The sequence below is a fragment of the Parasteatoda tepidariorum genome, chromosome 2 (assembly GCF_043381705.1).
Source record: "Parasteatoda tepidariorum isolate YZ-2023 chromosome 2, CAS_Ptep_4.0, whole genome shotgun sequence".
NCBI lineage: Eukaryota > Metazoa > Arthropoda > Arachnida > Araneae > Theridiidae > Parasteatoda > Parasteatoda tepidariorum.
Genome location: NC_092205.1, coordinates 41827448 through 41852510, shown reverse-complemented (window position 1 = coordinate 41852510; position 25063 = coordinate 41827448). Strand labels below are relative to the sequence as shown.

The following is a 25063-nucleotide window of genomic DNA, read 5'->3' as shown; positions in this document are numbered from 1 at the left end:
TTTTACTAGAGTTTTTTTTCCTTTTACAATTTTTTTTTACACTTCGTTTTCTCTAAATAATTTTATTCAGCACAATTATTGTTAGTATATTAGGTAGCTTTTAACTAGTTATATCAGTTTTTTCAAAAGAAAATAATTTTGCTTTGCTCAAGCTAGAAGTTTCAAAAAATAATGAAATATATTTATAAAATGTGATAAATTAGTTATCAAAATCAATAATACCGCCGATTTTCCTTGATTTCTGCAGATTTTAGTTTTTCCGAAACTACAAAAACATTTTTTTCGAATTTTTTTTTCAATACCAACGCATTATTTTCTGACACATTTTTTATATAATTGGTGAATGGTCTTTAACGTTTTAATATTTTTTCTTTTTATTAAAGCAGAAATAATTTGAAATTCCCATGATCATCTCTAAAATAGTATTTGAAATCCCCATAATCATCTCTAAAATAGTATTTCAAAATTCAATAATCATCTCTAAAATAGTATTTCAAATTTACATAATCATCTCTAAAATAGTATTTCAAAATTCAATAATCATCGCTAAAATAGTATTTGAAATTCCCATAATCATCTCTAGAATAGTATTTGAAATTCCCATAATCATCTCTAAAATAGTATTTCAAAATTCAACAATCATCTCTAAAATAGTATTTGACATTCGTATTATCTCTAAAATAGTATTTGAAATTCCCATAATCATCTCTAAAATAGTATTTCAAAATTCAATAATCATCTCTAAAATAGTATTTGAAATTCCCATAATCATCTCTGAAATAGTATTTCAAAATTCAATAATCATCTCCAAAATAGTATTTCAAAATTCAATAATCATCTTTAAAATAGTATTTGATATTCGTATTATCTCTAAAATAGTATTTGAAATTCCCATAATCATCTCTAAAATAGTGTTTGAAATTCCAGATTCCTACGAGAGCTGAATCAGCTGAAGAGTATGGCAGACTATTCATCTCGAGATACTTCAGGTTTGAGTGCTGTTCTGCAAAATCTGGGACCAGAATTCTGTCAATATACCTATCAAATGTTATTGAGCGGAGTAAACTGTGGCAATATCAAGGAATTAACACCAGAACAGTTAACGGAAGAATGTGGAATCATCAACAGCATCCACAGAATGAAAGTGCTGCAAGCCCTCAAAGGTTAGTTACATTGATTCTTTCTCTTCTTCTTTTACTTATATATGAGATTAAATTGAAATTATTTCCGATAAAGAAAAACATAATACGTGTAAACATTAAGTATTTATGAAATATAAATTCAAATCTGCAAAGTTAAAAAGTATATATGTATTGTAGCCTGTACCAGAATTCTAACTTATTTGCATTCGGTCCTAAACTTTATAGAACATTTGAATCCAAATGTGTATAAACGAAAAATTGTATCTGCATGTAAAGAAATATTTCGAGCAATTTGGCAGTAATATTTCTTTTTAATTTATACTGGCTAATTCACAATTTTTAAAGTGAAAAATGTACACAGATTATGGGTCGCAAATTAATATTTAAATTTTTTAAAAAAAAAACTTTTTTTAAAGATATTTTAATGAATTATTTTAATAATTTTTCTGGGGAAGGCGATACTGTAAACATCAGACATCAGAAGTTGAAAGTTAGTTGTTAGAAACACCTCCACTTTTCATTGGGCAAACCAGTTTGTTTGCTAACAATAACAGTGTTTTTCTGTTTTAAAAATTCTCTATTATTATCACCATCTTAGCAATTTTTCAAAAATGTGTGAGTCATTGTTTTTCTAAGTTAGAGCTATCGTCTCCCACTCCAGCGGGTGTTCAAGACCTCTAGGGGGGGGGGGCTTTGTGCGGAAGATGTGTTAAAAATTACATACAGAAGAAATTTTTTTAATTTACTGTATTTAATACTATAAATTAACTTTATTTTGCATTGAAAAACCAACATTTATTTATTCTCTGCTTAAATTATTTGTAATAATAGCAGTTAGCCATTCAGTAATTTATTGAAGGAAAAAAAAAAGATAACTGTCCATTTTAGTAGTGAAAGTAACACTTAGTTCGCTGTTTTTCACAAAAAAAAATTTGCACAAGGAAGTTTTTGGTGACTTTTTTTTCACTTTTCGAAATGTATGCTTTTTTTTTCTTGAATTTTTAACTAATTACTTTGATAAAGTTACAATAGTTTTAAGTATTTAAAATAATTTGTTCAAAAGTTCATTTGTTCATTTTATGCATGACTTATAAGTTCTCATCGAATAAATTTCCTATGCTAAGATTACTTTCATAAAAAAATTTACTAAAAATTAGTTCAAATATAAAATTTTTGATCCACAGGAATTTTCAAAAATTATACTACATCAAAATTAAAGAGAAAAAAAAGATTTTTTTTTCAAGTTGTTTAATAAACATTTATTAATGTTTATAAACGTTTACTATAAAATGAAAGCTATTTTTAAGGGACGATGGAAAAAATCTTACTTGCAAACTAGGCGATAAGCCAAAAAAGGTTATGAGCCTATTGTTTATGTAGAGATACAAAAAAATTTTGTTTTAAAATTGAACTTTCAATATTAAATTTATTTCCAACGTTTTTCTAATTCCATTTGATTGTGTTACAATAATTTCTTTTCTATTTAAGGCATGGATTGCACCAGGGAAGGTCACGAATGTGAAGAAGACTTAAATCCCAAAAGTTTAGATGTATTTATCAGCTATCGTCGATCAAATGGCTCTCAACTAGCGAGGTAAATTAATAATTTAGAACAAAATCATTATTAAAACTTCAATTGATTGTTATAACATGTAATTTTATAACAATGAATGTTAATTATAACATTATTAACATACGAAAATTTCGAAAACTGATCTAAATAATAAATAAAATTAAAATATTTTACATACAAACTTGATAATTGCGTCTGAGCTTATAATGCGGTGTATTTTATTGTATAAACTTTAAAATTAAAATTAGACTATTCAGGGTTTGTGTTTTTCATTGAAATGAATTTTTTTAGCTCTTTCACAAAAATATTAAGCTATTCATTTTCTATATAGAATAGTACTATATAAAATTGTAGTACGTTAAAAATAATATATGAAAATAATATACTTCACAAAATGATATTCCATAAATGATTAGATTTATTTTACTTCGAAAATTTCGAAAACTGATCTAAATAATAAATAAAATTAAAATATTTTACTTATAAATCTGATAATTGCGGCTGAGCTTATAATGCGATGTATTTCATCATATAAACTTTAAAGTTAAAGCCAAGAATTCATCCTTAATCAATAATAGGCTACAGGAAATTTGGTTCAAAATTGAACCATGATATAGAGTTAAGTTACTGAAACCTAAATAACGAGCTAAATTAAAGCATGCTACCTTCTATATTGAACTATTTTATCGGTTAACAAAGTGTTAAGAATCACGATAATATGGTTTAATACAGCATCCCATTAAAGCTGCAGTAAATTGAACGATATTATTCAACACGCCGTAAAATTTCGAACACTATGGACGATGACTTTAGTATTTTGTCAATGTTAAATGTTATTAAAAATAAATTTATTTATTTTTTTATTATTTCAGCTTATTGAAAGTCCATTTACAACTACGTGGTTTTTCAGTCTTCATTGACGTAGAAAGACTTGAAGCTGGCAAATTCGACAACAACCTGTTGACCAGTGTTCGTAAAGCCAAACATTTTATTCTTGTACTCACTGCCAATTCTCTGGAACGATGCATCAATGATACAGAGTGCAAAGATTGGGTTCACAGAGTAAGCAAAATTTATCCATTATAATTGATTTTAAACTATATGTTATAAACAAAAATCATATATTATTTTTAAATGAAGGATATGAATTATTCATTGCTGTAGAAAATGCTATAACGTGAAAAATATTTTTCACGTTATAACATTTACAACGTTATAACATATTTTTCACGATATAAAAAAGAATTTAAACGCATCATATGATGTATTTAAATTCTTTATTTCGATACATATCTGTACGTTTTTGTTGCGATTTTGAGAATTTTAGTATTTTAATTCAAAACTGAAATGAAATTTATGCATATATATGCTTTACAATTTATCTATTTTGTCTATTTAAAATTTTAAATATTGTATATTAACCATGAATATATTTATTTTTTGATTGATATTATAATCATACAAGTCATCTTTATGGGGAGTACTTATTTGTTTTTTTTTCATATAGTTTTTTCGGAAAATCTTACTGTTAAGATGTCGATCACTTTTTAGATTAAATCTCATATTCAGAAAAATTATATGTAATATCATTGTCGGTAAATACCAAATAACCCTTTATAAATATTTATGTATACCTGTATTGCCCAAAAGCATTCAAAATGACTCGATTGTAAAAGAATAAATAATGTGTAAAGAAATTTGTTTAAAATTAATTTTTAATATATTTTATATCATTTACAGTTATATAACAAGTTATCAGTAAATATTAACAATAAAAAAATTATATGTTGTACAAAATTCTCAGAAATTGTGTCATTATATACATCATTGTTTCTCTAATTGAAATTAAAAGCTGTCAAAATGACTTCCTTGGGCAATCTAGTGTAAAAGGTACTTTCTATAGCATTTATTTAACAATTACTTATTTACATACTGATTCTGGTTTTATTTTTAATTAAATCTTATCTAATGAGAATAAATACAAATATTTTTTTCTATGAAAAAAATGCACTATCAATAGCTATTTAATTAATTTGCGGTGTCAATTAAATTATAATAAGTTTATTATTTATAATTTTAGTTTTTAATAAAAGAAGTTTTTTTTTTAAATATTTTTTGAAGATTCTTATTAATTGTATGTATTAATCTTTTCTGTAGGAGATAGTGGAAGCTTTACAGACCCAATGCAATATAATTCCGATTCTAGACAATTTCCAATGGCCTGAGCCAGATTCATTGCCTGAAGACATGCGTGCAATTTCATATTTCAATGGCGTCAGGTATGTTTACATTATACTGTATAATACGTAATAGAAATAATGCATAATTGTGTTTTAAAAAGTGTTAATATTATAATAAGCATAACTGTTTAAAATTAAAAGCAAATAACGCAATCACTGAGGGCGAAACATTAATATGAAAGCGTAAAGATGTTGACTGAAAACGCGAAATTAGAAATAATATTGAGCGATCGCAACTAAAAAAAATTGCAAAAATTTCTTAAAAAAATAAATAAACACTGAGGAAAACAAGTGTTTTAAGGCACTGAAGTTCAGTGCATTATTTTCATTAATTCATTTCGCGTATATATATANCTCCAACCTTCAGGTCTACTAGGAACTTTAACTGTTAGAGTCCGGACACTTTTGACGAGTGAATCCAGCGATTCAGTACTTTCGGAGTTCTCAAATTTGTTTTCGTTTCGCAGTTTAGCTAGTTCTAATTCTGCTTTTGTTCTCTCAAACTTAAATTTTTCTAACTGTAACAACGATTCCTTTTCTGCTTTTCTATCATTAATTATAGTATTTGCTATGTCAGTAGCAAGTTCTGGCTCTTTAACAAATGTTTCGTTGTTTTTTATTAAGTTCGTTAGCTCAATAATAGTCATAGTCTCAGTAACATTTTCACCTAACTCAATGGCAATTTGCCTTAAATCCTCTTTTTTCGCTCCTTTAAACATAGTTTATATTTATATATAGTCAATATAAAGTCAATGCACAATTTATCTCAATCAAATTTCAAAACTGGTACATACCTTTTAAGTGATGAAATTCGTATTTTAATCCATAGGTTTTAACTCACCTCCGTTCTCGGAGGACCACTTGACCAGTTTGGTCAGATCAATAGCTCACACACAATAATTGGACTGTATTTATTTTATACTCATTTATTTTGTACCAGCATTACGGACTCGCTCGTGAGCCCGTTACTCATACACATTACACATACACTGCTGCTTCCAGCACTCAGTTCTACAATTAAATTCAATTTACGCTTACAGCGCCATCTATATGTTTAATGGGAATTAACACGCTCTATTTATGGTTCTGATTGAATAGTTATGTGTCATCTGACTTAGTTGATTCAGTTTCCACCCCACAAATGGGTCCAAAAATGATGTGCACATCATGTATTATATTTTTTGAATAAGTTTTAAAACAAAAAGATACATAAATAGCCATAAGTCACCAAACACTTTAAAATTTAGTTTTTCTTTCATTTTTAATCTTATGTTTTTATAAATACTTGTATTTTTTTTTCTTTCTTTTCCGATGTTACAAATTTTTGCATATTTTCTAAAGTTTATAAGTTAATACATTGAATGAGATATGGATATTTAAATGACCTTTAACTGTTATAGCGTTACCTTTAACTGTTATAACGAGATATGGATATTTAAATGACCTTTAACTGTTATAACGAGATATAGATATTTAAATGACCTTTAACTGGCATATTTGTTTTCATACATTGAAATCAAACTTTATTGAAAAACGTATACAGAAATAAAGGGCGCTTCAAAAGTTTAGAACCATCATTTAAATTTTCGATTTATGTGTAAAAAAGTGGTGTTTAGGTACAGTAAACTATCCATGTGCTACTTGAATAGAACTCCCGCTTGGGGGATAACTATAGAGATGGTATTCCTTTCTCAAAAAGGGTGCTAGATAGGAATCAAAATAGATTATAAAGTTATAATGCCTCATCGATAAGGTACAAATAACCACCTAATAGACGTAAATGCTAAGAAAAAAAATACTTAAAACGAGCAATTGTTTGTTTACGATTTCCTACAATGTAACAGGGCAAAACCTTCTTATAACAAAAGCGCTACCTCTTACATTTAAGACCTAGTTCATGCTGTACAGGATCTTTCAAATAAAAAAATATTTAAAAAAAAAAAAGCCACTTTACTATATCTAGATTACTACACCACTTTTATAGCAATAGCTGCTAACATTCGAAATTAAGTTGATGCTTCCAGACTTTATTTGGTAGCCTATATAATATGCAAGTAACGTATTATATTTTTATATATAATATAATAAACTGTATTTTTTACGTATTTATTTATTTATTTTTACAATTCGGACTTAGAAAGTATAAAATCCTATGTACTCGGTGACTTTTAGCCATTTTTTGCATTGCTGTGAAGGTCTTCTAACTGTTGATCGGTTATGATCATTTATTTATAATCAGCCATGATTCGCCATTTGTTATGTGTTTTTGTGGAATAAAAGTTCCAGTGAGAATTTTGATAGGTGCATATATGTAAATACATTTCTAATTTCAAAGCATTGCATTGGGCTGTCTTTAAAGTAAGGAAAAACTTTTAAAAAATGAAGACAGTGGAATTTTCTAGTCATACAATAGAACAGTACAACATGAACTTAACTGCAGACATAGTTTCATTTTGCGAGATTCTTCATGAGTTAGGTGCCTGTATATGTATCCGCCCATACTGTGTGATATCATTTATATTTAAAAATGCATGTGTTTATTTTTCATACTTCATCTTGTATAAAGTTGTTTTCTGAAATCAAATTGTATTATATACTTGTGAATAAAATTGTTTTCTTTTCCAAGTGATATTTTACTCAGTAGTGACAAATCATCTTTTTTATATTTAAAAAAAATACGAGTTGAAGTTTTATTTTAAAAGTATGATTTTTATTTTTTTTTAGTTTAAGATAGTGATGCATATTTGGCTGAATCACATTTATAATAGTGAAGTATTTCCATTAAGGGAGAAGAAAACAAAAGAAGCCAACAAAAAGAGAGATTTTTAATGAATTCTGCAACGATTAATGATAAACTTGACTTAAAACATTTTTTTTATCATATGGCACATATTTTAATCTTCTTTTCTAGTGTTATAAATACAAAAATTAAAGAAAAAAAACAGTGCTTATAAGTTGCAATGTTTATAATTTATTTATTTTTGAATTTTTTATACATTGTTGCACTTTTAAGTTGGAAAAAAGATCATTCATTTTGATTTCGTTTTAATTTTTTTAAACTGCATAAATATAATTTTCATTGAACGCAGGATTTTAAAAAAATAATTTTTTTTTTTACAAAATGGCTCTGTTTCAATTGTTTTTTTAATGACATAAGTTACATTTTCGTAGATTACGCAAAACCAGTCAACCGATACAAAAATTCCAACGTGCAACTAAAACAATATTTAATGCGTCAAAATTTGAAATAAATTGGTTGAAAATGATACCAGTTCAAGACGCAGCAACTAAGAGAAACATAGTTCCGAGTAAATTGCGTTTAAAGCTTTGCAATTAATAATCCATATAAATGTAAAAAATTCTACAACTAACTGTTATGCATTAATACCATGTTTCTTCTCCATAATTTTCAGCTGTCTAGTTCTTTTTCTTATCAATCTACCTCGTGTGACGTGTTTTTAGAGCCGAAATTTTGCGATCATCTTCATTTTGAGCATAATCTTAAACTGATGGGCCTAAATTTATTTCTAATTGCAATCTTTATTTAAAATTATTACAACTAAAGTGAATTAATTAAAATGAATTAATTAAGTGAATTAGTTAAAATTATTACAATTAACTATGAGTCAAAATATAGTAACTGAATACTGTGGCAGAGCCTCAAGGACGTCATTTTCACGATTGGGACACACAAAGAGTCATTCGTTCTTAGAGGGCAGAATGATCTTGAGGGCAGAATGTCAAGCACAGCAGGCCTCTGCAGAACACAACATGCTGCTAGGGGTCTTTCTTGGAGGACTTCTCCCCTTCTGGTTCTGGTTCTCTATTTTCTGAGGGTTAACTGTCTAATGGATCTTGTCTGACGTTGAAAGATAAGCCCCAACAACAGCTAAATAAGTTGCAATTTCAACTATTTATATTGAATGTACCGATAGTTCTTCTCTTACATAATTTAAAAATATTTTTTCAATAAAATAGTTGAAATGATAAAATTTTGCTAAAATGTTTTAAAAAGGATGAGCAAATCAATTTATCAACTGAGCACACGCTCTCGCTTGTTCATACATGTCATGCGCAGTTATCTACACATTATGCTTTACAAAAGTAATTTCATTATTTTGGTACAATAATTTTAAACGTAGAAACTATCGAAAAAGGCAATAATTTTTTTACAAAATTTTACCGTGTTGTTTCCTTTAAATTAATACTTGTATTACTTCACTATTATAAGTAAGATGACCAGTGCAATGGGTCACTATTTTCAAAGGACCATAAATCTCATAAGTGCTATAAATATTTAAAAAATTTCTAAAAATTATTTTAAATGAGATTCGATTAATAATGTTTCAACTTTATTTTAAGGTAAGTTCCAAATAGGTTATAGCTGATAAAAATGTTATTAAGGTATGCTGATTCAAATGTTGAAATGATAATAGCGATAAAATTAACTCCGAAAGTTTTTAACTATATCACTTGGTTGCAAATTTTAGTTTCAACTTTAACATATTGTTTTATAACTTTCATATTAAATAAAATTAATAATTAAAGCGAAATTCTTTCCTGTAGGTGGTAAATGCATAAAGTTGATGCTTTTACATTTCAGGAATGTCCATTACTTTTTAGGTGCACCAAATTTAAAATTTCTTTTCAAATTTACGCAACTGAAAGTTAAAAATTAAGTAGATTAAAATTTACTGATATTTTACATTTTAAAAACTAAATGCCTTAAGAATATGAAATGGCTAACTTTAAACAGAAGATTAGCGATAAAATTTAAAAATATGTAGTTTTTTGTTTTAAAGTTTGAAGCTTGTGTTATGAGATTTCATTAAGTGTATTAAATATTTATAAATAGTTATTAAAGATATTGATAGAAGACGCTCTATAATGACGTCACTAGAAAGCATTTTATAAAGTTTCTCATCCGATCATGAAGTTCAGTCATGGATGCCTCGTTAAGGAGTTGTAGTTGCACTTCCAGAAAATCCAATAAATAAGAAATTATAATTAGCTGTAAATGCTACTTTTTATTTTCAATAATTGTAAATAATGCTTGTCACACATCATCGGATTCATAAAACTGTTAAAAAGTTGCATTTCTCAATTTGCTGCTGTAATTTTTTTGTTAATTAAAAGGTATAGCAAAGTGCTTAATACGTAAACTAAAAACACGTGGAATATTAATACTCATCGCTTATTCTTCTGTGCTCATGACATATTTAGAGTATGATCATTTCTTGAAAATTTAAAATTTGTTAAAAATGAAAAATTCTGTCAATTTCTTAAAAAAAAAATTTAATAANCCCGCTATTTCTCGCTCCCGTGATATTGACGGGCTGGAGTGTTCAGTAGTAACGCGCCAATAAGAATAAAACTAATTCATTTCTTTTGCCCGGAAAACATTTTATTTCTCATTTTACACACCTGATGACAGTACCAGGATATTTTTAAGGTAATTGTAGATAGTTAGTTTATTTTAAACTAGTTGCAGCACTAATCAAATACGAAATAGAAATACAAAATCCAAAAAAATAGGCACTTTTATGACCATTTTCTTGAAAATTAACCGATCGTTAAAGGGTTAATACTAATCTTTTATTCGCTCATGACATGTTTAGAGTATGACCGTTTCTTAAAAATTTAAATGTTGCTAAAAATAAAAAAATAAAAAATTATTATTTTTTTTTAGTAGGCTTTATTTAAACTAATAAAATTGCATGTGAAAATTTCAGATGCCTGCATGCAAAATTATCTTTAAAAAAATATATATATATTCGACTTTTGGAAATATTTTCATGAATATTGTTTCACCCTTTGAGAAAATTTCTACAGGTATACGTAGTTACAGCCCACTATTTGTATTAATATGATGTTTATTTGATGATGTAGAGTTGAAGAATTAAAATTACAAGAAAATAAAAAGGCTAACATTAGTGCTCATTTTAAATAGAAATAAATTTTATTTTTCAATTAAATTTTCAGTTTCATAAAGCGAAACGAAAAAGAATGCGAAGCAATCATGTGATTGGGCAGTGAAACAATTAGGGGTTCAGCTCCCTAGTTCTTCAAATTTTACGTTTAAGCATAAAATTATCATAAATAATAAATAAACACTGAATTATAAGCAATTGTGTTAAGCTTGTATAAAGTTATATTAAGCTTGATACATTTTACTCGTATAAAATAATTTTTTTAAACTATTATGCAATAATCAATTTATTTGCAGATGAAAGTGTATAGTTGCAAATGAAATGAAAATCGTAGTTTCGAAATAAATCAACCATTTGAAAACACAATAAAAGAAAAATGGAAGGAGACAGACATATGCGATTAACTGCGTTCTGGTTAGGAAACTATCAATTTATTCTCATTGAAATTCAAAGTTAATTGTGAAGTTTATCAGCGTATGTGGCTAAGAATCAAAAACACAACGAAACAGTTATTCTTTACTACATTACAAATCATCGGTATAGAAATATTTTCACGAGTGTGTGTCAAATTAGTCCTCAGAATGCAGAAAATTGGGGCTAAAGTGGTTATTTTGAAAAGATTGTTTTTATAGCGTTTTATCGCTTTTTTAAGATATAAACGTCCTCCCGTGACAATTTTTAAGTAGTTACGAAGCCTGATTAAAAAAATAGTTCCCAAAGCAGAACGCAGCAAACCATGCTTTTCTACATCTTTCTGTTTAATGAACATTGTTGAAAAGAGGATGCCATACCATGGGAGAAACTTCTTGTCGCGAATTCTCTTTAATTCCATCACTAATTTAAAATTAAAGAGAAAGAAAAAGTGATTTCAGGCTAACCTAGAATAATCCATTTCCGAAGAAAAAAAAACTTCAAAATACCAAAATGTAAACAAATTTTTGAAAGAGAACTTCTCCATTGCGTAATTCTAAGTTATCTTCTCATAATCAATTTTTATTTTGAGATTTTAAAATATTTTTTAACTGAACTTTCGTGACTTGCTTTCGGTCTGTTTGAACTCACTTTTTCTATACTTTAAATTTCGCATGCACGTGAGTCACCGAAGGAGAATTTGCCACGAAAAAATTCTTTCTCATGGTATGGCGTCCTCTTATTAAATCCAATGAAAGCTGTAAAGTAATGTTTACCAAAAATTATTAAATACAGACTTGTACTTTATTGCACTAGTCTAGTACTAGAACTTATTGTACTAATCTTGTACTCTAAGCACTTAATGATCTTTTAACTTTTCTGAATTCCCTTTAGTTAAGAAGAAAATACTTTTCTTTTTTTAATTCATTTCCTGATTATCTTTCTCTTTTTCAGAATGAAAAGTTTCATTATCTCATTAACTCTAATTACGTTATTCGCTGTCTTGGAAGCATCTGGAATATTTCAGAGTTAAGAGTAAATTACGTATTTTGTGCCTGAAACCCACAATTACTCTGGACCAGAAAAATTAATCTTACTTTACTCAAACAAGGTTGGGAACTAAGGACTATTAATCGTTGCTAGATTTTTGTAGAAACGACTAAAAACTTACAATTCAAGTATTAATTTAAACGCTTAATTTTTTAATGGACAGAATTTCATTTGAATTCAAAGTTCTCAAAAAATCACCTACTTGCAGTTAATGTTATTTTATTTCAATCGCTTATAAAGTCCTTAATTTTGGGTGAGGATGCTTTAGTTTATTTTTGCAAACGAGTATTTTTGATTTTATAAAATCACCCCTGTTTAAAAAAATAAATGAATAAAAAACTAAATTAAATTCAATTGTTAAAAAAAACAGACATTACACGTATATTAAAAAATAACTTTAAAAACTTCAAAGTAAATATGAAATGATATCAAGGTTTGATTTAAAGGTACACTTTTCCAGTTTCCACTTTTTAATTTGAAAGCTGTTTTTATTCTTCAAAATGATAGTAATATACTGTTTAATTTCTTCATATAATAACTTTTACCATTTCTCAATGCAATGTATTAAAAGGAAACCAGAAACAAATTTTGATAATTTTAGTTCGAAAAAAAAAGTCTTTCAGCGTAACTGGGTAAATTTTTATTTTATATATATTATGAATTTTTATTCGTATTTTAAGAAGCAAATTAATGTACCTAATAAACCAGATGTTGATATTAGCATATTTTCTATTAACTGATTACGTTTATGAAAACGCATAGAACAAATAGAAAAACATTTAGAAGTACTTAGAATAAATAATAAAAATAATTTTAAAAAACTTTAGGAGAGAAGGTCCTTAGGTTTTCAAAACATCAATACTTCCTAGTAAATTACAAAAAGAGCCATCATAAACTAATTATAAATATATTTAAATAAAACTGCAAGCATTGAAACTTGCAGGTAGTCTTCATCTAAATACTAACATAATACCCGCGTATTCACAAAAAAAATTAAATACTTTTATTAGTTAACACTACGTAACCATGCACAATACTAATGGACTATGAATTTTAAAGTAATTTTTTAGTGACTTTAACCACTATCAGATAGGAAAAAAAAACATTTTTAGAAGTTAATTTATCAATAGAAAAATTAACTATACTCTGTATCGCACCAAAAATGATGCTATTGATAGCTGCCAACACGTGATCACTTCACCTTTAAAAACGTATACAAAATTTAAAACAAGCTCGCCTTCTTTTAATGATGCTGCTATCTAGTGACATTTAAAAAATAATAGTTTTTTATTATTCCTTTCAAGAATGAAATGAACTCGCTTTTAATGCTATTCACAAGACATTAAAATAGTTTTTACTTTTCTTCATGGAAGAAGGGAGGAAAGGAAGCCAACTTCATTAAAAAATAAAGTTTTATAGTATAGTAAATTGATATCTTTCATCTCAATAAGTTAAAAACTTTACGGAACTATTAACTATAGTAACTGGTGCCGCCATCTAGTGATGCTTATAAAAAGTAAATTATCATCATTTACTCTCATCGCAGAAAATAGAACTTTTATTTGGTATTTTTTGAACACTTTTGAAAACATACATCTAAGAATATTCAGCTCAAATATTATTTACGTATATTCCGAATAGAGAAATTATGGAGTACGAGTATTTAATTGCTATAATAAGAATGAAGAAATGTCGCTATAACTGTTGTGGCGTTAGTAAGAGGAGAAGGAAAAAAGGCCCAGATGAGTAACAATGGCGCATCGCTTTTTTTTAAAAAAAAAAAACTATTAGCTGGAGTGGTTTATCTACTTTAATATGTCTCTGTTTAACACAGTCAAGCAATAGTTTTGATAAATCCGCACTTACGATACGATTGCGCTTACTGTTGACTTGCCATTTTCGTAGCCGATAATTTTTATAGTGTGATTTACTCATTAGATAGTTTTGAAAATATTAATTCGGTTGTGTCTTTTTCACATTACATTTATATCGATTTTATTTGTGCTTACTTGGCGCATTGAATCGAAGATAAGTAATTATTAAGGAATGCGCAATAAACAAACAGTGAAAATCAATTTTGATGAAAGAGCTACTAGGTAGAAAGCATTGATGTTATCTTTTAATAAATAAAGAAATAAAACATCAACAGTTTAAATTCTAACAATGCCTATGGCTAAACCAGATTTTTTTTCTTTGCAAGTTTCTCCAATAAGTTGCTGCTTTTCCTTTGCAAGTTGCTAAAAATTTTTTAATGATTTTTAGTAACTGTTCGTAAGCGAAAATGCACTAAACCTTAATGGTAAAACTAAACCTATTTTAAAATCTTAAGTCAACCAAAATACAAACTATCGACATACTTATTAGAACATTTAATACTGAGATTTATACTGAAAGGTACGCGCTGGAGGTCCCGTTCGAGCCATGAAAATCTAAAAAGCAAATTTAGAAGGTAATTATAAGAGTAAGTTCTGCATTACGAATCTGAAAACCAACTTACTAACCATATTAATTCAACAAATACAGCACTAGTCGAATAGCCTCAATGCTGAAGCTCAGACATTATACTTAAAATTAACACAGACGAAGAACAAAACAAATTATTTTATCATTAAAAATAATATTTTATTTTTTAAATTGTAACTTCGATTTGCTGCCGAACAGTATTGCAGTCTTAATGCTAGCACAAACGATTCTTCTTTTTAAAAAGACTTACACAAACGTTTCATTTCATTTCTATTGTTTCATACCTTACATTATTTTACTTCGGTTCTTTATTTTATCGTCATATCTGAGCTCTAATTCATCTTCATACATTCTTCTGTCATAAACTTGAAAAACATTTAGAGAAAATAATTTAATTTAAAATAAACACCGAAACACAACTATATACAGGGTTATTCATAATTCCCTCCGGGGTTTCGAAGCGTTATAGTTAAAAAACAAAGACGAATATGGCAAAAAAGAAGATATGAAATTATCCCGAAAGTATTCAAGTTTTAATTTAAGCAGTTGCCGGTAGATGGCAGTAACATGTACCACTGAAGCCAGTTGTAGTAAAGAAAAATGGCGTTTACAGGAGGAGGGAATTATGAATAACCCTGTAAAAACCTCAAAACAGTATTATGGATCTAGACATATATAGATGCCATGATGACAACAGATAGGCATGATGTGATAATAGCATATATCTTTGCACGATATCTTGATATAGCTGTTTCTTTATATAGCTGTTTCTTTATGTAGCTGTTATCTTAATATATCTTTTTTCGATATCGATATTATCTCGATATACATGTTTCTTGATATGTCACTTTATGCCAGTACTATCTGAAATCATTGGCGTATTATCATGACATATACCTCGAAAATCTTCTATAACTTAAAAAGATGTTAGTATTTATATTTTAAAAATTGGCAAACTATTGCGAAAAAGTTAAAGTCATCAAAACAATTAAACGCAATATTATTTACATTTTGTTTCTGTTTGGCCGACGCATCATCCGAAAAAGTACCAAAATCTATTCTCATCTAAAAAGACACTCAGATATGAAATTCAGTTGATGACTAATATTTCCTTCTTCATTTTTTGCAGCATTACTCTGTGTTATTTTTCTAAACTCAACATGACCTTAGATTTCAAATCGAGACCATATGTTCGCACTATGAAATTTAGAATGATAAAAAGAAAGGATTAAATGGAAGATAAGATCAACCAACTTGCCATACATGATTTGTTTATGTTCGCATCACTCAACGTCAGAAACTTGGCCTCTTTTTTTTCAAGCAAGGCAGACGGACGATATTCCTGGAGTCAAGGCTTAGAATCATTTAAAAAATATATAAAAACGAGAAAAACTATCCAGTATTAAGTTAAAGCACAGCTGCAATTATCCTATTATTCTCAACAAAAGAGGATTATTTCTTTTGAAATCGTCTGGCATCAACGTCTTCATTTGAAATCGTCTGCAAAATGGCAATGATCAAAGGAGTTTTGTGTTTAGTTGTTCTCTATTATTCCGTATTGTTAGTAAGTATAAAGAAATATTTCCAGATTTCATACATTTTTAGAAATTAAATTGCTTAAGGTTATTTAATTAAATAAATTTATTTCGAAAAATTAAATAAGCTTACTATCTTACTCGAATACATTGAACTGCTTATTGAAGTTTATAAGTATGTCTTTATTAATTTCATTTAATAAACAATTACTACTGGGTGCAAAAATTACATTATTCGAACAAAGAAGATGAAAAATTTACTGCACTTTAAGTTTTTATTTATTTAATCTGTATACAATTTAGATTTTTCATTTCTGCATACCAGTAATCAGATTTTCTTGCGCTAATTAAAATTTTTGCAATCAAAGAATAATTTTATTAGAAGGTGATATGCATCAAAGAAATTATACGATGTAATATGAATTTAAATAATGTATAGAATATAAGGAATATTGCTTTAACTATTTTTTCTAACGCTGAAAATTTTTTGTTTTGTTATTTTTAAACTTTAGAAATGTAATAAATTTGTTTTAAATTGAATATTATTTTGAATTTGAATAGAAAAAAAATTTTATAGCGAAAGAACGTATGCCATAGTTGATGTGATACTATATATTTGATTTATTAAATGATACTTATTATCTCCCCAGTTGTATAAGACACTATTTGATCTATGCGATTTTAAGAAAAAATTAACAATATTTCCGTAACTTAAGAAATAAACAAGCACTTTTATAATATATGATGCAGTTATTTTGTACCTACGGCAGCTTTTATAAAACAATTCTAAAAACACATTATTAGCTCATATTATTATTATTTTTTTGCACCCATTTATGTACCCTTTTTTTACAAAAGAAAAAAAAATTGTGACTGAAAACACTTTTTAAGCATTTCATTAATAATGAAAACTTTTTAGATTTTCAAGACTGACTAGGAAACATTTTTTCGTCATGTCTAGAAGGAAAATGCTAATTGTGCTTAATTACTTTTTAATTAATTAGAACTCAGTTACTATTATATTAAAATGTAATTGTAGGAATAAGTTTTCCCTCTAAACCTTAACACATTTTTTTTAAAATTTATTTGAATATTTATTATTTTTAAATTTATTATAATTTATTTTTTTAAAAATTTACTTAAATTTTTCTTTGTGGAAAAGTTTTTATAATTTTTTCAACTTCAACAAAAATAACATAAAGAATTTAAGTTGGAACTTTTGTTTCATTCTTCCACAAAGAAATATATAAAGAGTTTCCACTCTAATGCTAAAGAATATAAAAAGCCGACGCGTTTTTTTATTTTTTATTTTTTTTTTTTTTATTATTAATATGCGAAAAAAAAGGCCATACACATTGGCCATAACGTTTTTAGCTTCACCTTTAGGCAAAAAGCTTAAATAATATTTAGATTGATGAGTTTATCGTCTTCTTTCATTATTTTTAATTGAATTTATGAAGTTCTTTGTAATCGTTTGGCTATTTGCTTTATTTTAATTTCATGGAATGCTCAGATGTTAATGTAATGTTACTCGATTTAAGGATGTCGTATGTTAATGGAGATAAAAGTTCATTTTGCAAAGTAAATTACGATTTATCTTGAATATTTTAATTTCTAACCATTTTTCTGGTCCTTAAATTTATTTCCAAGTCTAATCTAATACATATTTATCTTTATCTGAACGACTTTTTACTAATCACTCCTTTTAAACTGAAGAATAATTTCCAGAAAACTTAATTATGCAGATTTTTTTTTGTTCTCTGTTTTTTGAAGAATTAATTATATGACAGAATTAAATAAACAAGAGTAAATAAAAATATGAGAAACGCATTTTACATATTATCGAACTAAAATCTAAAAGATTTAAAATGATTAAAAAATTTTGTACATAAATTTTTGCCTGATAACTGTTTGCCAAATGCACAATATGAGTAATTTCGAAACACTAAGATAAATCCGAGCAATTATATCAATATTTTACATTCAATTTTTGTTATTCAATAATTTTTATTGGAATTAAGCAAAAAAACTAAACTTTAGAACTAATCACAATAGGGAAGTACATATTATTCTGTCGTGCAGCAAATATAATCAACGTTCTTCATAAAAACCTTTTTAAAAAAACTATAACCGTAGAATCTTAACTGTATAAATCTATCATACCAATAACCGTTTCTTTAAAGTGTTATTAGAGGGTGCAGGGGCCCCCGTATGTCCACAAGAAACTTTTAGAAAAGCGTCGTGATGACGTCAGAGCGGACAGTCCTTAAGTTTTATAGTTCGTGATTCGAAATAAATTACCCTTTTAGTAATCTTTTCTTTCAAATTTTATCAATGGCAACACGTATCAATTTTATCAACGGCAACATGTATGTATGCTGAAAATACAACAACGTTTCTACATTACTCAAAACACGAATATAATATCTTGAAATTACATTTTATGTTTCTAGATCCAATTTAATATTTCACTACTATTTTATAGCATATATATATTTACTTGCACATTATTTGAAATAGAAATGCAATGGATATGAGATGATGGATATACGATACTATTCCAATGTTAAATAAAACGCGAATATAATATCTTTATACTTGATCTTATCTTACAAGATTTAAACACAGTTGCAAACAATTTAATATTTTATAGCATTTCCGAGCTTAATTATATTCTCTATTGTAATTTTTGAAGTAAAAATATAATGATAAAAGAAGCTGGAAATATAAAACACTGGTTCAATGTTAAACAAAACGCGAAGATCCTATCTTAAAACCACATCTTAATTTACAACGATATTTGATTTAGTATTTCAGAATTATTTCAGATGATAAAAATTACCAATGTAAAATTTATGTTAGTAATGTTTGTATACGTTATAGAAAACTAAACAATCATTTGTCAAGAAAAAAATTTTAAAGTACAAAAATCGTACTAAAATGTTATAAAAAAAAATCAAAACCTTAAAGTTGAATTCCAAACTATTGAGAAAATTCTGAATTTGATAATAAATTAGTAAATGAAATTAATACCGTTTCACATGATGAATTTTTTTAATTATATAATATTCTTATTGAAAACAGAATGACAGCTTCTTATACTCTGCTTTAAATATTTTATCATAATTTACATCCTCATTATTGGTTTTCAGAATTTTTATAATAATATTCAGTCTACTTTGCTCCAAATATTTAAAATTTTTACTGTCACTTTTTACACAACAATAAGATTTAAAAAAAATTAATTTAAAAAATCATTCGCAAAATGAAGATTTTAATTTCTTAACAAAATTCATACCACTTTTTTAATTAAGAAAAGTTTTCTTTAGTAACCAGATTTAATATATATTTTCAGAATCCTTCTAAAAAATGAATTCAAGAAAGCACGCAGATTAGACTTAATGAATTATTATTTTAACAAGCAAAGACATCATTCAACTCCTACGAATCGCTAAATCAAACCAGTTTGATTGCGTGATGAAACTTGAAGGTGCTCCTAATTTTCGTCTTTCAACCCCTTTCTTTCCACTCGGCAATCATACAGGTATTAGTGTTTTGAGTCCCGCCGTCCACGGTAGTGATTTTCTAACATTCAGTAGGGTTCTTGATATTTCTCGCTTGAGAATATATTTGAGTCCTCCTATGTGTACTTTTTGACTTGATTTTTGCCATGAATTCTATTAAAAATGATCATTTGGGATTAAAGATGATTATCTGGGATCTATTAAAGATGATCATTCGGGAACACCCTATGCATTTCTCAACGTCATGAGGTTCTCTTAACTTTAAACAAATAAAAATGTTCAAATTTAATAAATTACTATGTACCTTTAGTAAAAAAAATTGTAAACGCTTACTAACTGTGCAATTTGGTGGGCATAGGGCCTATGTTTGAGTTTATCTATCCCTGTGGCTTTGTAATTTCTTAATTTAGCATTTCAGCTAAAAAAAGTTTATCAATATAAATGAACTATTCTTATTATATTTAAAAACAAAAATATACTATAAAACTAATAAAAAATATGATATAATAACATATATGTTACCATATAACTTTTTATTGCATATATTATATTAATAAACTTTTTTGCATTAGTTAGTACATTTTAAGTAATAAACATTATAAAAACTATGATAAAATATTTAACTCTAATATAAAACTTTATAAAAACTATGAAATGTGATTGCATTTTTTAAAAAGTAGTTATGTACAATATATTGTGCAGCCCACAACATATTTTTATTATATAAAACATTAAAAGCACATTGCTTAATTCGATTTATAATTACTTTAACAACCAATTCCTTTTAAATGCACTTTTTATAATCACTACAAAGAAAAACAACTTAATTTAACTTCCATTATTTCAGAAAGTTTTATTTTTTATCCTTTATATAATAGGATTTTTCTCCGGGATTTATCGATCAATAGAAACTCCATTAAATCTAGGAGTACCAAACATTTTCCGAGAGACTATAATTAATCATTTCCTGACACAATATCCAGAAATAAGAAAAAAAATAATTTAAATACCTCCTACAACTTCCCTCAGAGAAATGAGAGCTGTTTACTGTTTACTAGCAGCCACAACAATCTTATTAAGAGCTTAATTTCGAAAGAAGAAATCCCTTTTGCCTCGGCATTTCTTTCTAATTAGAAAATGTTTTCCAACAATTCAAATTAATAAATGCGCAATTTAACTTTAATAAAACAAATATACGATTAATTACTTTGGTTGAAAATATTTTGTGGTTTTCTATAACAAAGACCTGTAAACAGGTATAATAAATAATAAACTATTATTCTATGAATTGGAGATATTTGTTATTAAGTATAATTTGTTTATCAAGTTGTTTTTGAAATGGATGATTAGTCTTTTAGGCAATGCTGTTGATGTCAGTTCTGCAGCTTTGTGCTTTAAATTTCCATGATTGATTTATATTTTAGTAATTACAAAACTTAAACTACTGAAAACGAACTACCAAAATGGACAAAAATGATTAATGTATAAAAATGTAAATTCTGCATATCATTAAAATAAGAAGTTCAGCCTTAATATGATTCAGCAGAAAGCTTAATAACGAAAATTCCTACTTTATTGATGTAAATTATTATTATTTTATTTATTTATTTAGAAAAGAACTATTTCATATAAAGGGGACTTTGTTTCTTTTCCACAGAAATACAATGGTTTCTCTCTTACATTTTCTTTAAAAAAAATTGGAATAAAATACCATCCTTTGAGACACGTTGATATCTTTTCATTAGGTTATTTATTGAATTTCTTGATATTAAATAAATATCAATATATTTACTTTTGATAAATGCATGCATGTGTTTAATTGTTTAATTTGTGTTCAGAAGTTTTTGAGGTATATTAAGTTTTAAATTTCTTGAAAAACTACTCATACATACAGAAGAAAAAAAAACGTGCATATCTACAATCGCTTCCTACTTTCTGCCTAGATCACAAATTACTTCTTTTAGAATAAGTTGCTGTTTTTCTTTAATTTGACATATTTTCAAAGAAAAAATGTGTAACTACCATTTAAAAAAATTGAAGATGCAGCTAATGTAAAATAAAATGCATTCGTCATCATCTAAAAAGCAATGAATTGCATAATGTTACTTAGTTTTGGTTGATTAATAAAAATTTATTATTTTTTAGCAGCATGAATTTATAACATTTATTGGCGTAAAATATTCCTGTCGGTATTTCGTTGCCTTTCTATTTACTGAGCTGTTTAACCTTAAAAGGTGAACATTTTCTAACTTAATGTAACAAAAATTTTATATCTTTACTTTCATCGAAATCTACTACAACTTCCTACAACAATGGTAACAATTGTGAATAAAATATCTCGCAATCATACAGTCTATAAGAATAGAATAAACTNTTTTTTTTTTTTTTTTTTTTTTTTTTTTTTTTTTTTTTTTTTTGAACATTGGTAAACTAAATTAGCTAAAATGTTTACAAAATTTCATTTAAAATAATTACATAATCGGTACCTTGCTTCCAGTTTTTTTTTCTTCCAATTTTTACGTCAGGCTAACGATTTTCTTTCAGTTGAAGTCTCCTCATCCAATTAAATAGGAAAATGATAGATAGTGGAAAATACACCCAACCTCTTTTTTTCGGTATCGAGAAGGCCATTTACTAAAAAGAATATACATTGATTGAAAACATTGGACAAATTTAAAACACTTTTTAAGCAATTAAATAAAACTAAAGAGTATTCCCTTTCTACTGCCCTTTAATGCTGCTACATTAGGGAGTTGCCAATTAGTGTACAAGCAAGAGAAAAAATTCTATCAAAATATGACGAATCATTAAAGAGAGAGACCAAATTGAAAATAACAAAACCTGTTTGATGTTCGAAGGAAGTGAAGTGCGACTAGTTAAAACAATTTAAAGTTTCAAGTGGTGATCTAATTAGTTTTTGTGTTCTTAATCCCACCTTCCTCGACAGAAATTTCATAAATTTTGATAATTTTTGTTGTTTTTTCCTCACTTGAATATTAGTTTACGACCCATATTGCTCTTTTTACTTTATTTTAACTTCTTGTATTATGAAATCGAATTAATATAAGCAAATGATTATACACCGGCTGTACGAAATAATAGCTGAAGACTTGAAAAATGGGGTCAGATTAAATAAACAATTTAATAAAGAAACTGGGTAATTCATTCTCATTAAGTTTCAAATTGGAAGTTTAGATGTTGCTGTTAATTGGAAGAACAGTAAAACAATATTTTGGCTATGAATCAAGCAATTGTAATTAAAATATTTTTATGGATGTCTGTTAGTTTTATGCTCTAACTGTCCGGATCAAATTACGGTATAAAGTACCGGTACTTTAGGCGCATTATCAGTAAAATCCATTTTTACCGTAAAATATTATACCGTAAATTTTGCAACAATATTTATTTAATATTTACAAAAATTTAATATCTTTGCTGTAGTTATTACTACAAAAATTATGGTTTATCAGAATTTTAATTCCGTAACAATGGATTCCGTAAAAATGGTTCCGTGAAAAATGGATTTTACGATGTAAAGAACTGGCACTCGGCGGTGCCGATACTGCCGTTATTTGGATCTGATATTTCTTACAGCGAATGATAATATATTCGAAAGTGGTATTTTTTAGAGAAAAATTGTTTTATAGCTTTTCTTAGTTAGTAGCATCATCTGATAACTAGCTTCTTAATTAATTTTAAAGATAAATAAGAAAAAAAGTCACTCTGCAAGTAAAAATAATTACAATATAACATACAAGAGAAAAATCCCTTCTGGTACCAATTGTCATTTTGATGACGAAAATCAGATCACCAAATTTGAAATTTTTAAATTAATTTAAAATGTATTGAATGACAACTCAATTGATACCAGAAACTGTCAAAAGCACGTTTGGAAATATATTGCTACTTTTGTAAGGTGAAGCAAAAATTAAAGTCACCTCCTGGAAGCTGATCATATTTTTTTTTTAATCCACATTCATATTTAGATATTATTGGTTTCCCCTCATACTCTGATTCATTTTTCTGCTATGATAGCTTTTCAAAAAAAAAAAAATCTATTATGGCAGTGTTTGAAAAATGATTATTTGTTACGGCTCTTCAAATTACGCTTATACATAATTTTACATAACCTTCCTGCACTACTTCTACCAGACGCATTTCAGGCTTTCTTCTTGTTAATTTATTATTATTATTATTATCATCACATCATCATTATTATCCTTATCATCATCATCATTATTATTATTACAATAATTATTAATTTTCAGGTATGCAGTGATCAAGAGGACCAGCAACCAGCTCCCCCATCCACTTTTTTTTCATCTCTAGTATCGAGAGTAAGAGAGGCAGAACCTAGAGAAATTAGAGAGTATCGAACCAGTTGCATTCGAGAGCCTGGCTGCCGATGGAAATGTACAGACGATGGCAGCTCACACTGCCGCTGCGTGTGTGGATCTCAGAAGAAAAACAAATCAAACACCAGAAACTAAATAAATGAAATGAGATAGATCTTCGGGTTTTCAGAAAGGCCTTTTATCAGTATTGTTGCCATTTGTATATACCATTTTTTATTATGGAAATCAATAAAACAATTGTAAGCGAAATCTGAGTCTTTGAATTGTCATTAAGCATGTTCAAAATAGGAATGAATTTCATATAACAAAAATAAGATTTAGGAGACAAGTATGACTTAAAGAAGACAAGAACAGGCCGGATCAAATAGTGCGGATGCCTTGATCTGATTGATATAAGTAACCTGGGAATTTAGCCAAAAGTAATCGTTTATTAAGTCATAATGGAAATTATTCAAAGTATTCCCTTTAAGTTAAACGTGATTTAAAGCGATGTTAAAAATAATTATAAATAAATTGCTGCACAGTAAATTTTTGAACTTCTCAAGAATTATAATTTTTGTTTCTTTATGAAATTTGATTAGCTAAGCAAAATTGTGCTAACTTCTTCGTCCATTAAAAAAAAAATTTGTAAGAAACTGTAGTATACTTCTGTATACTTATATACTCTTCTGTAGTTCTAATGTTTTACACTCATTACCGATATCTAAAACATTCACATAAGCACAGTTTTTTTAACTATTAACATATAGAAGAAAAAAATGAAGAAAAGAAAAAATCTGGAATTAGCTTTAAAAAAATATAAACAAAAGAATCTAAAATTAAACAAATTTATGAAACATC

The 25063-nt window shown here is 27.1% G+C and overlaps 1 protein-coding gene and 1 long non-coding RNA gene across 6 annotated transcripts in view; both read left to right on the top strand.

Annotated features, from left to right (window-relative positions):
• The window catches only part of LOC107449843 (NAD(+) hydrolase sarm1), an 86358-nt gene extending 79459 nt beyond the window's left edge, over positions 1 to 6899 (top strand). For all 5 annotated transcript variants that reach the window (XM_043042337.2, XM_043042332.2, XM_043042336.2 and 2 more), the window contains 5 exons: positions 928 to 1163; positions 2631 to 2736; positions 3588 to 3777; positions 4873 to 5057; positions 5896 to 6899. In XM_043042337.2, coding sequence (XP_042898271.1) covers positions 928 to 1163; positions 2631 to 2736; positions 3588 to 3777; positions 4873 to 5025 — 685 coding nt within the window. In that variant the 3' untranslated portion in view covers positions 5026 to 5057; positions 5896 to 6899. The remainder of the gene's footprint in view (positions 1 to 927; positions 1164 to 2630; positions 2737 to 3587; positions 3778 to 4872; positions 5058 to 5895) is intronic.
• Positions 6900 to 15690: 8791 nt separating this feature from the next.
• LOC139424987 (uncharacterized) lies at positions 15691 to 24472 on the top strand. Its single transcript, XR_011636137.1, has 2 exons — positions 15691 to 16373; positions 24137 to 24472. It is a non-coding gene; the product is annotated as an uncharacterized lncRNA (long non-coding RNA).
• Positions 24473 to 25063: the final 591 nt, after the last annotated feature.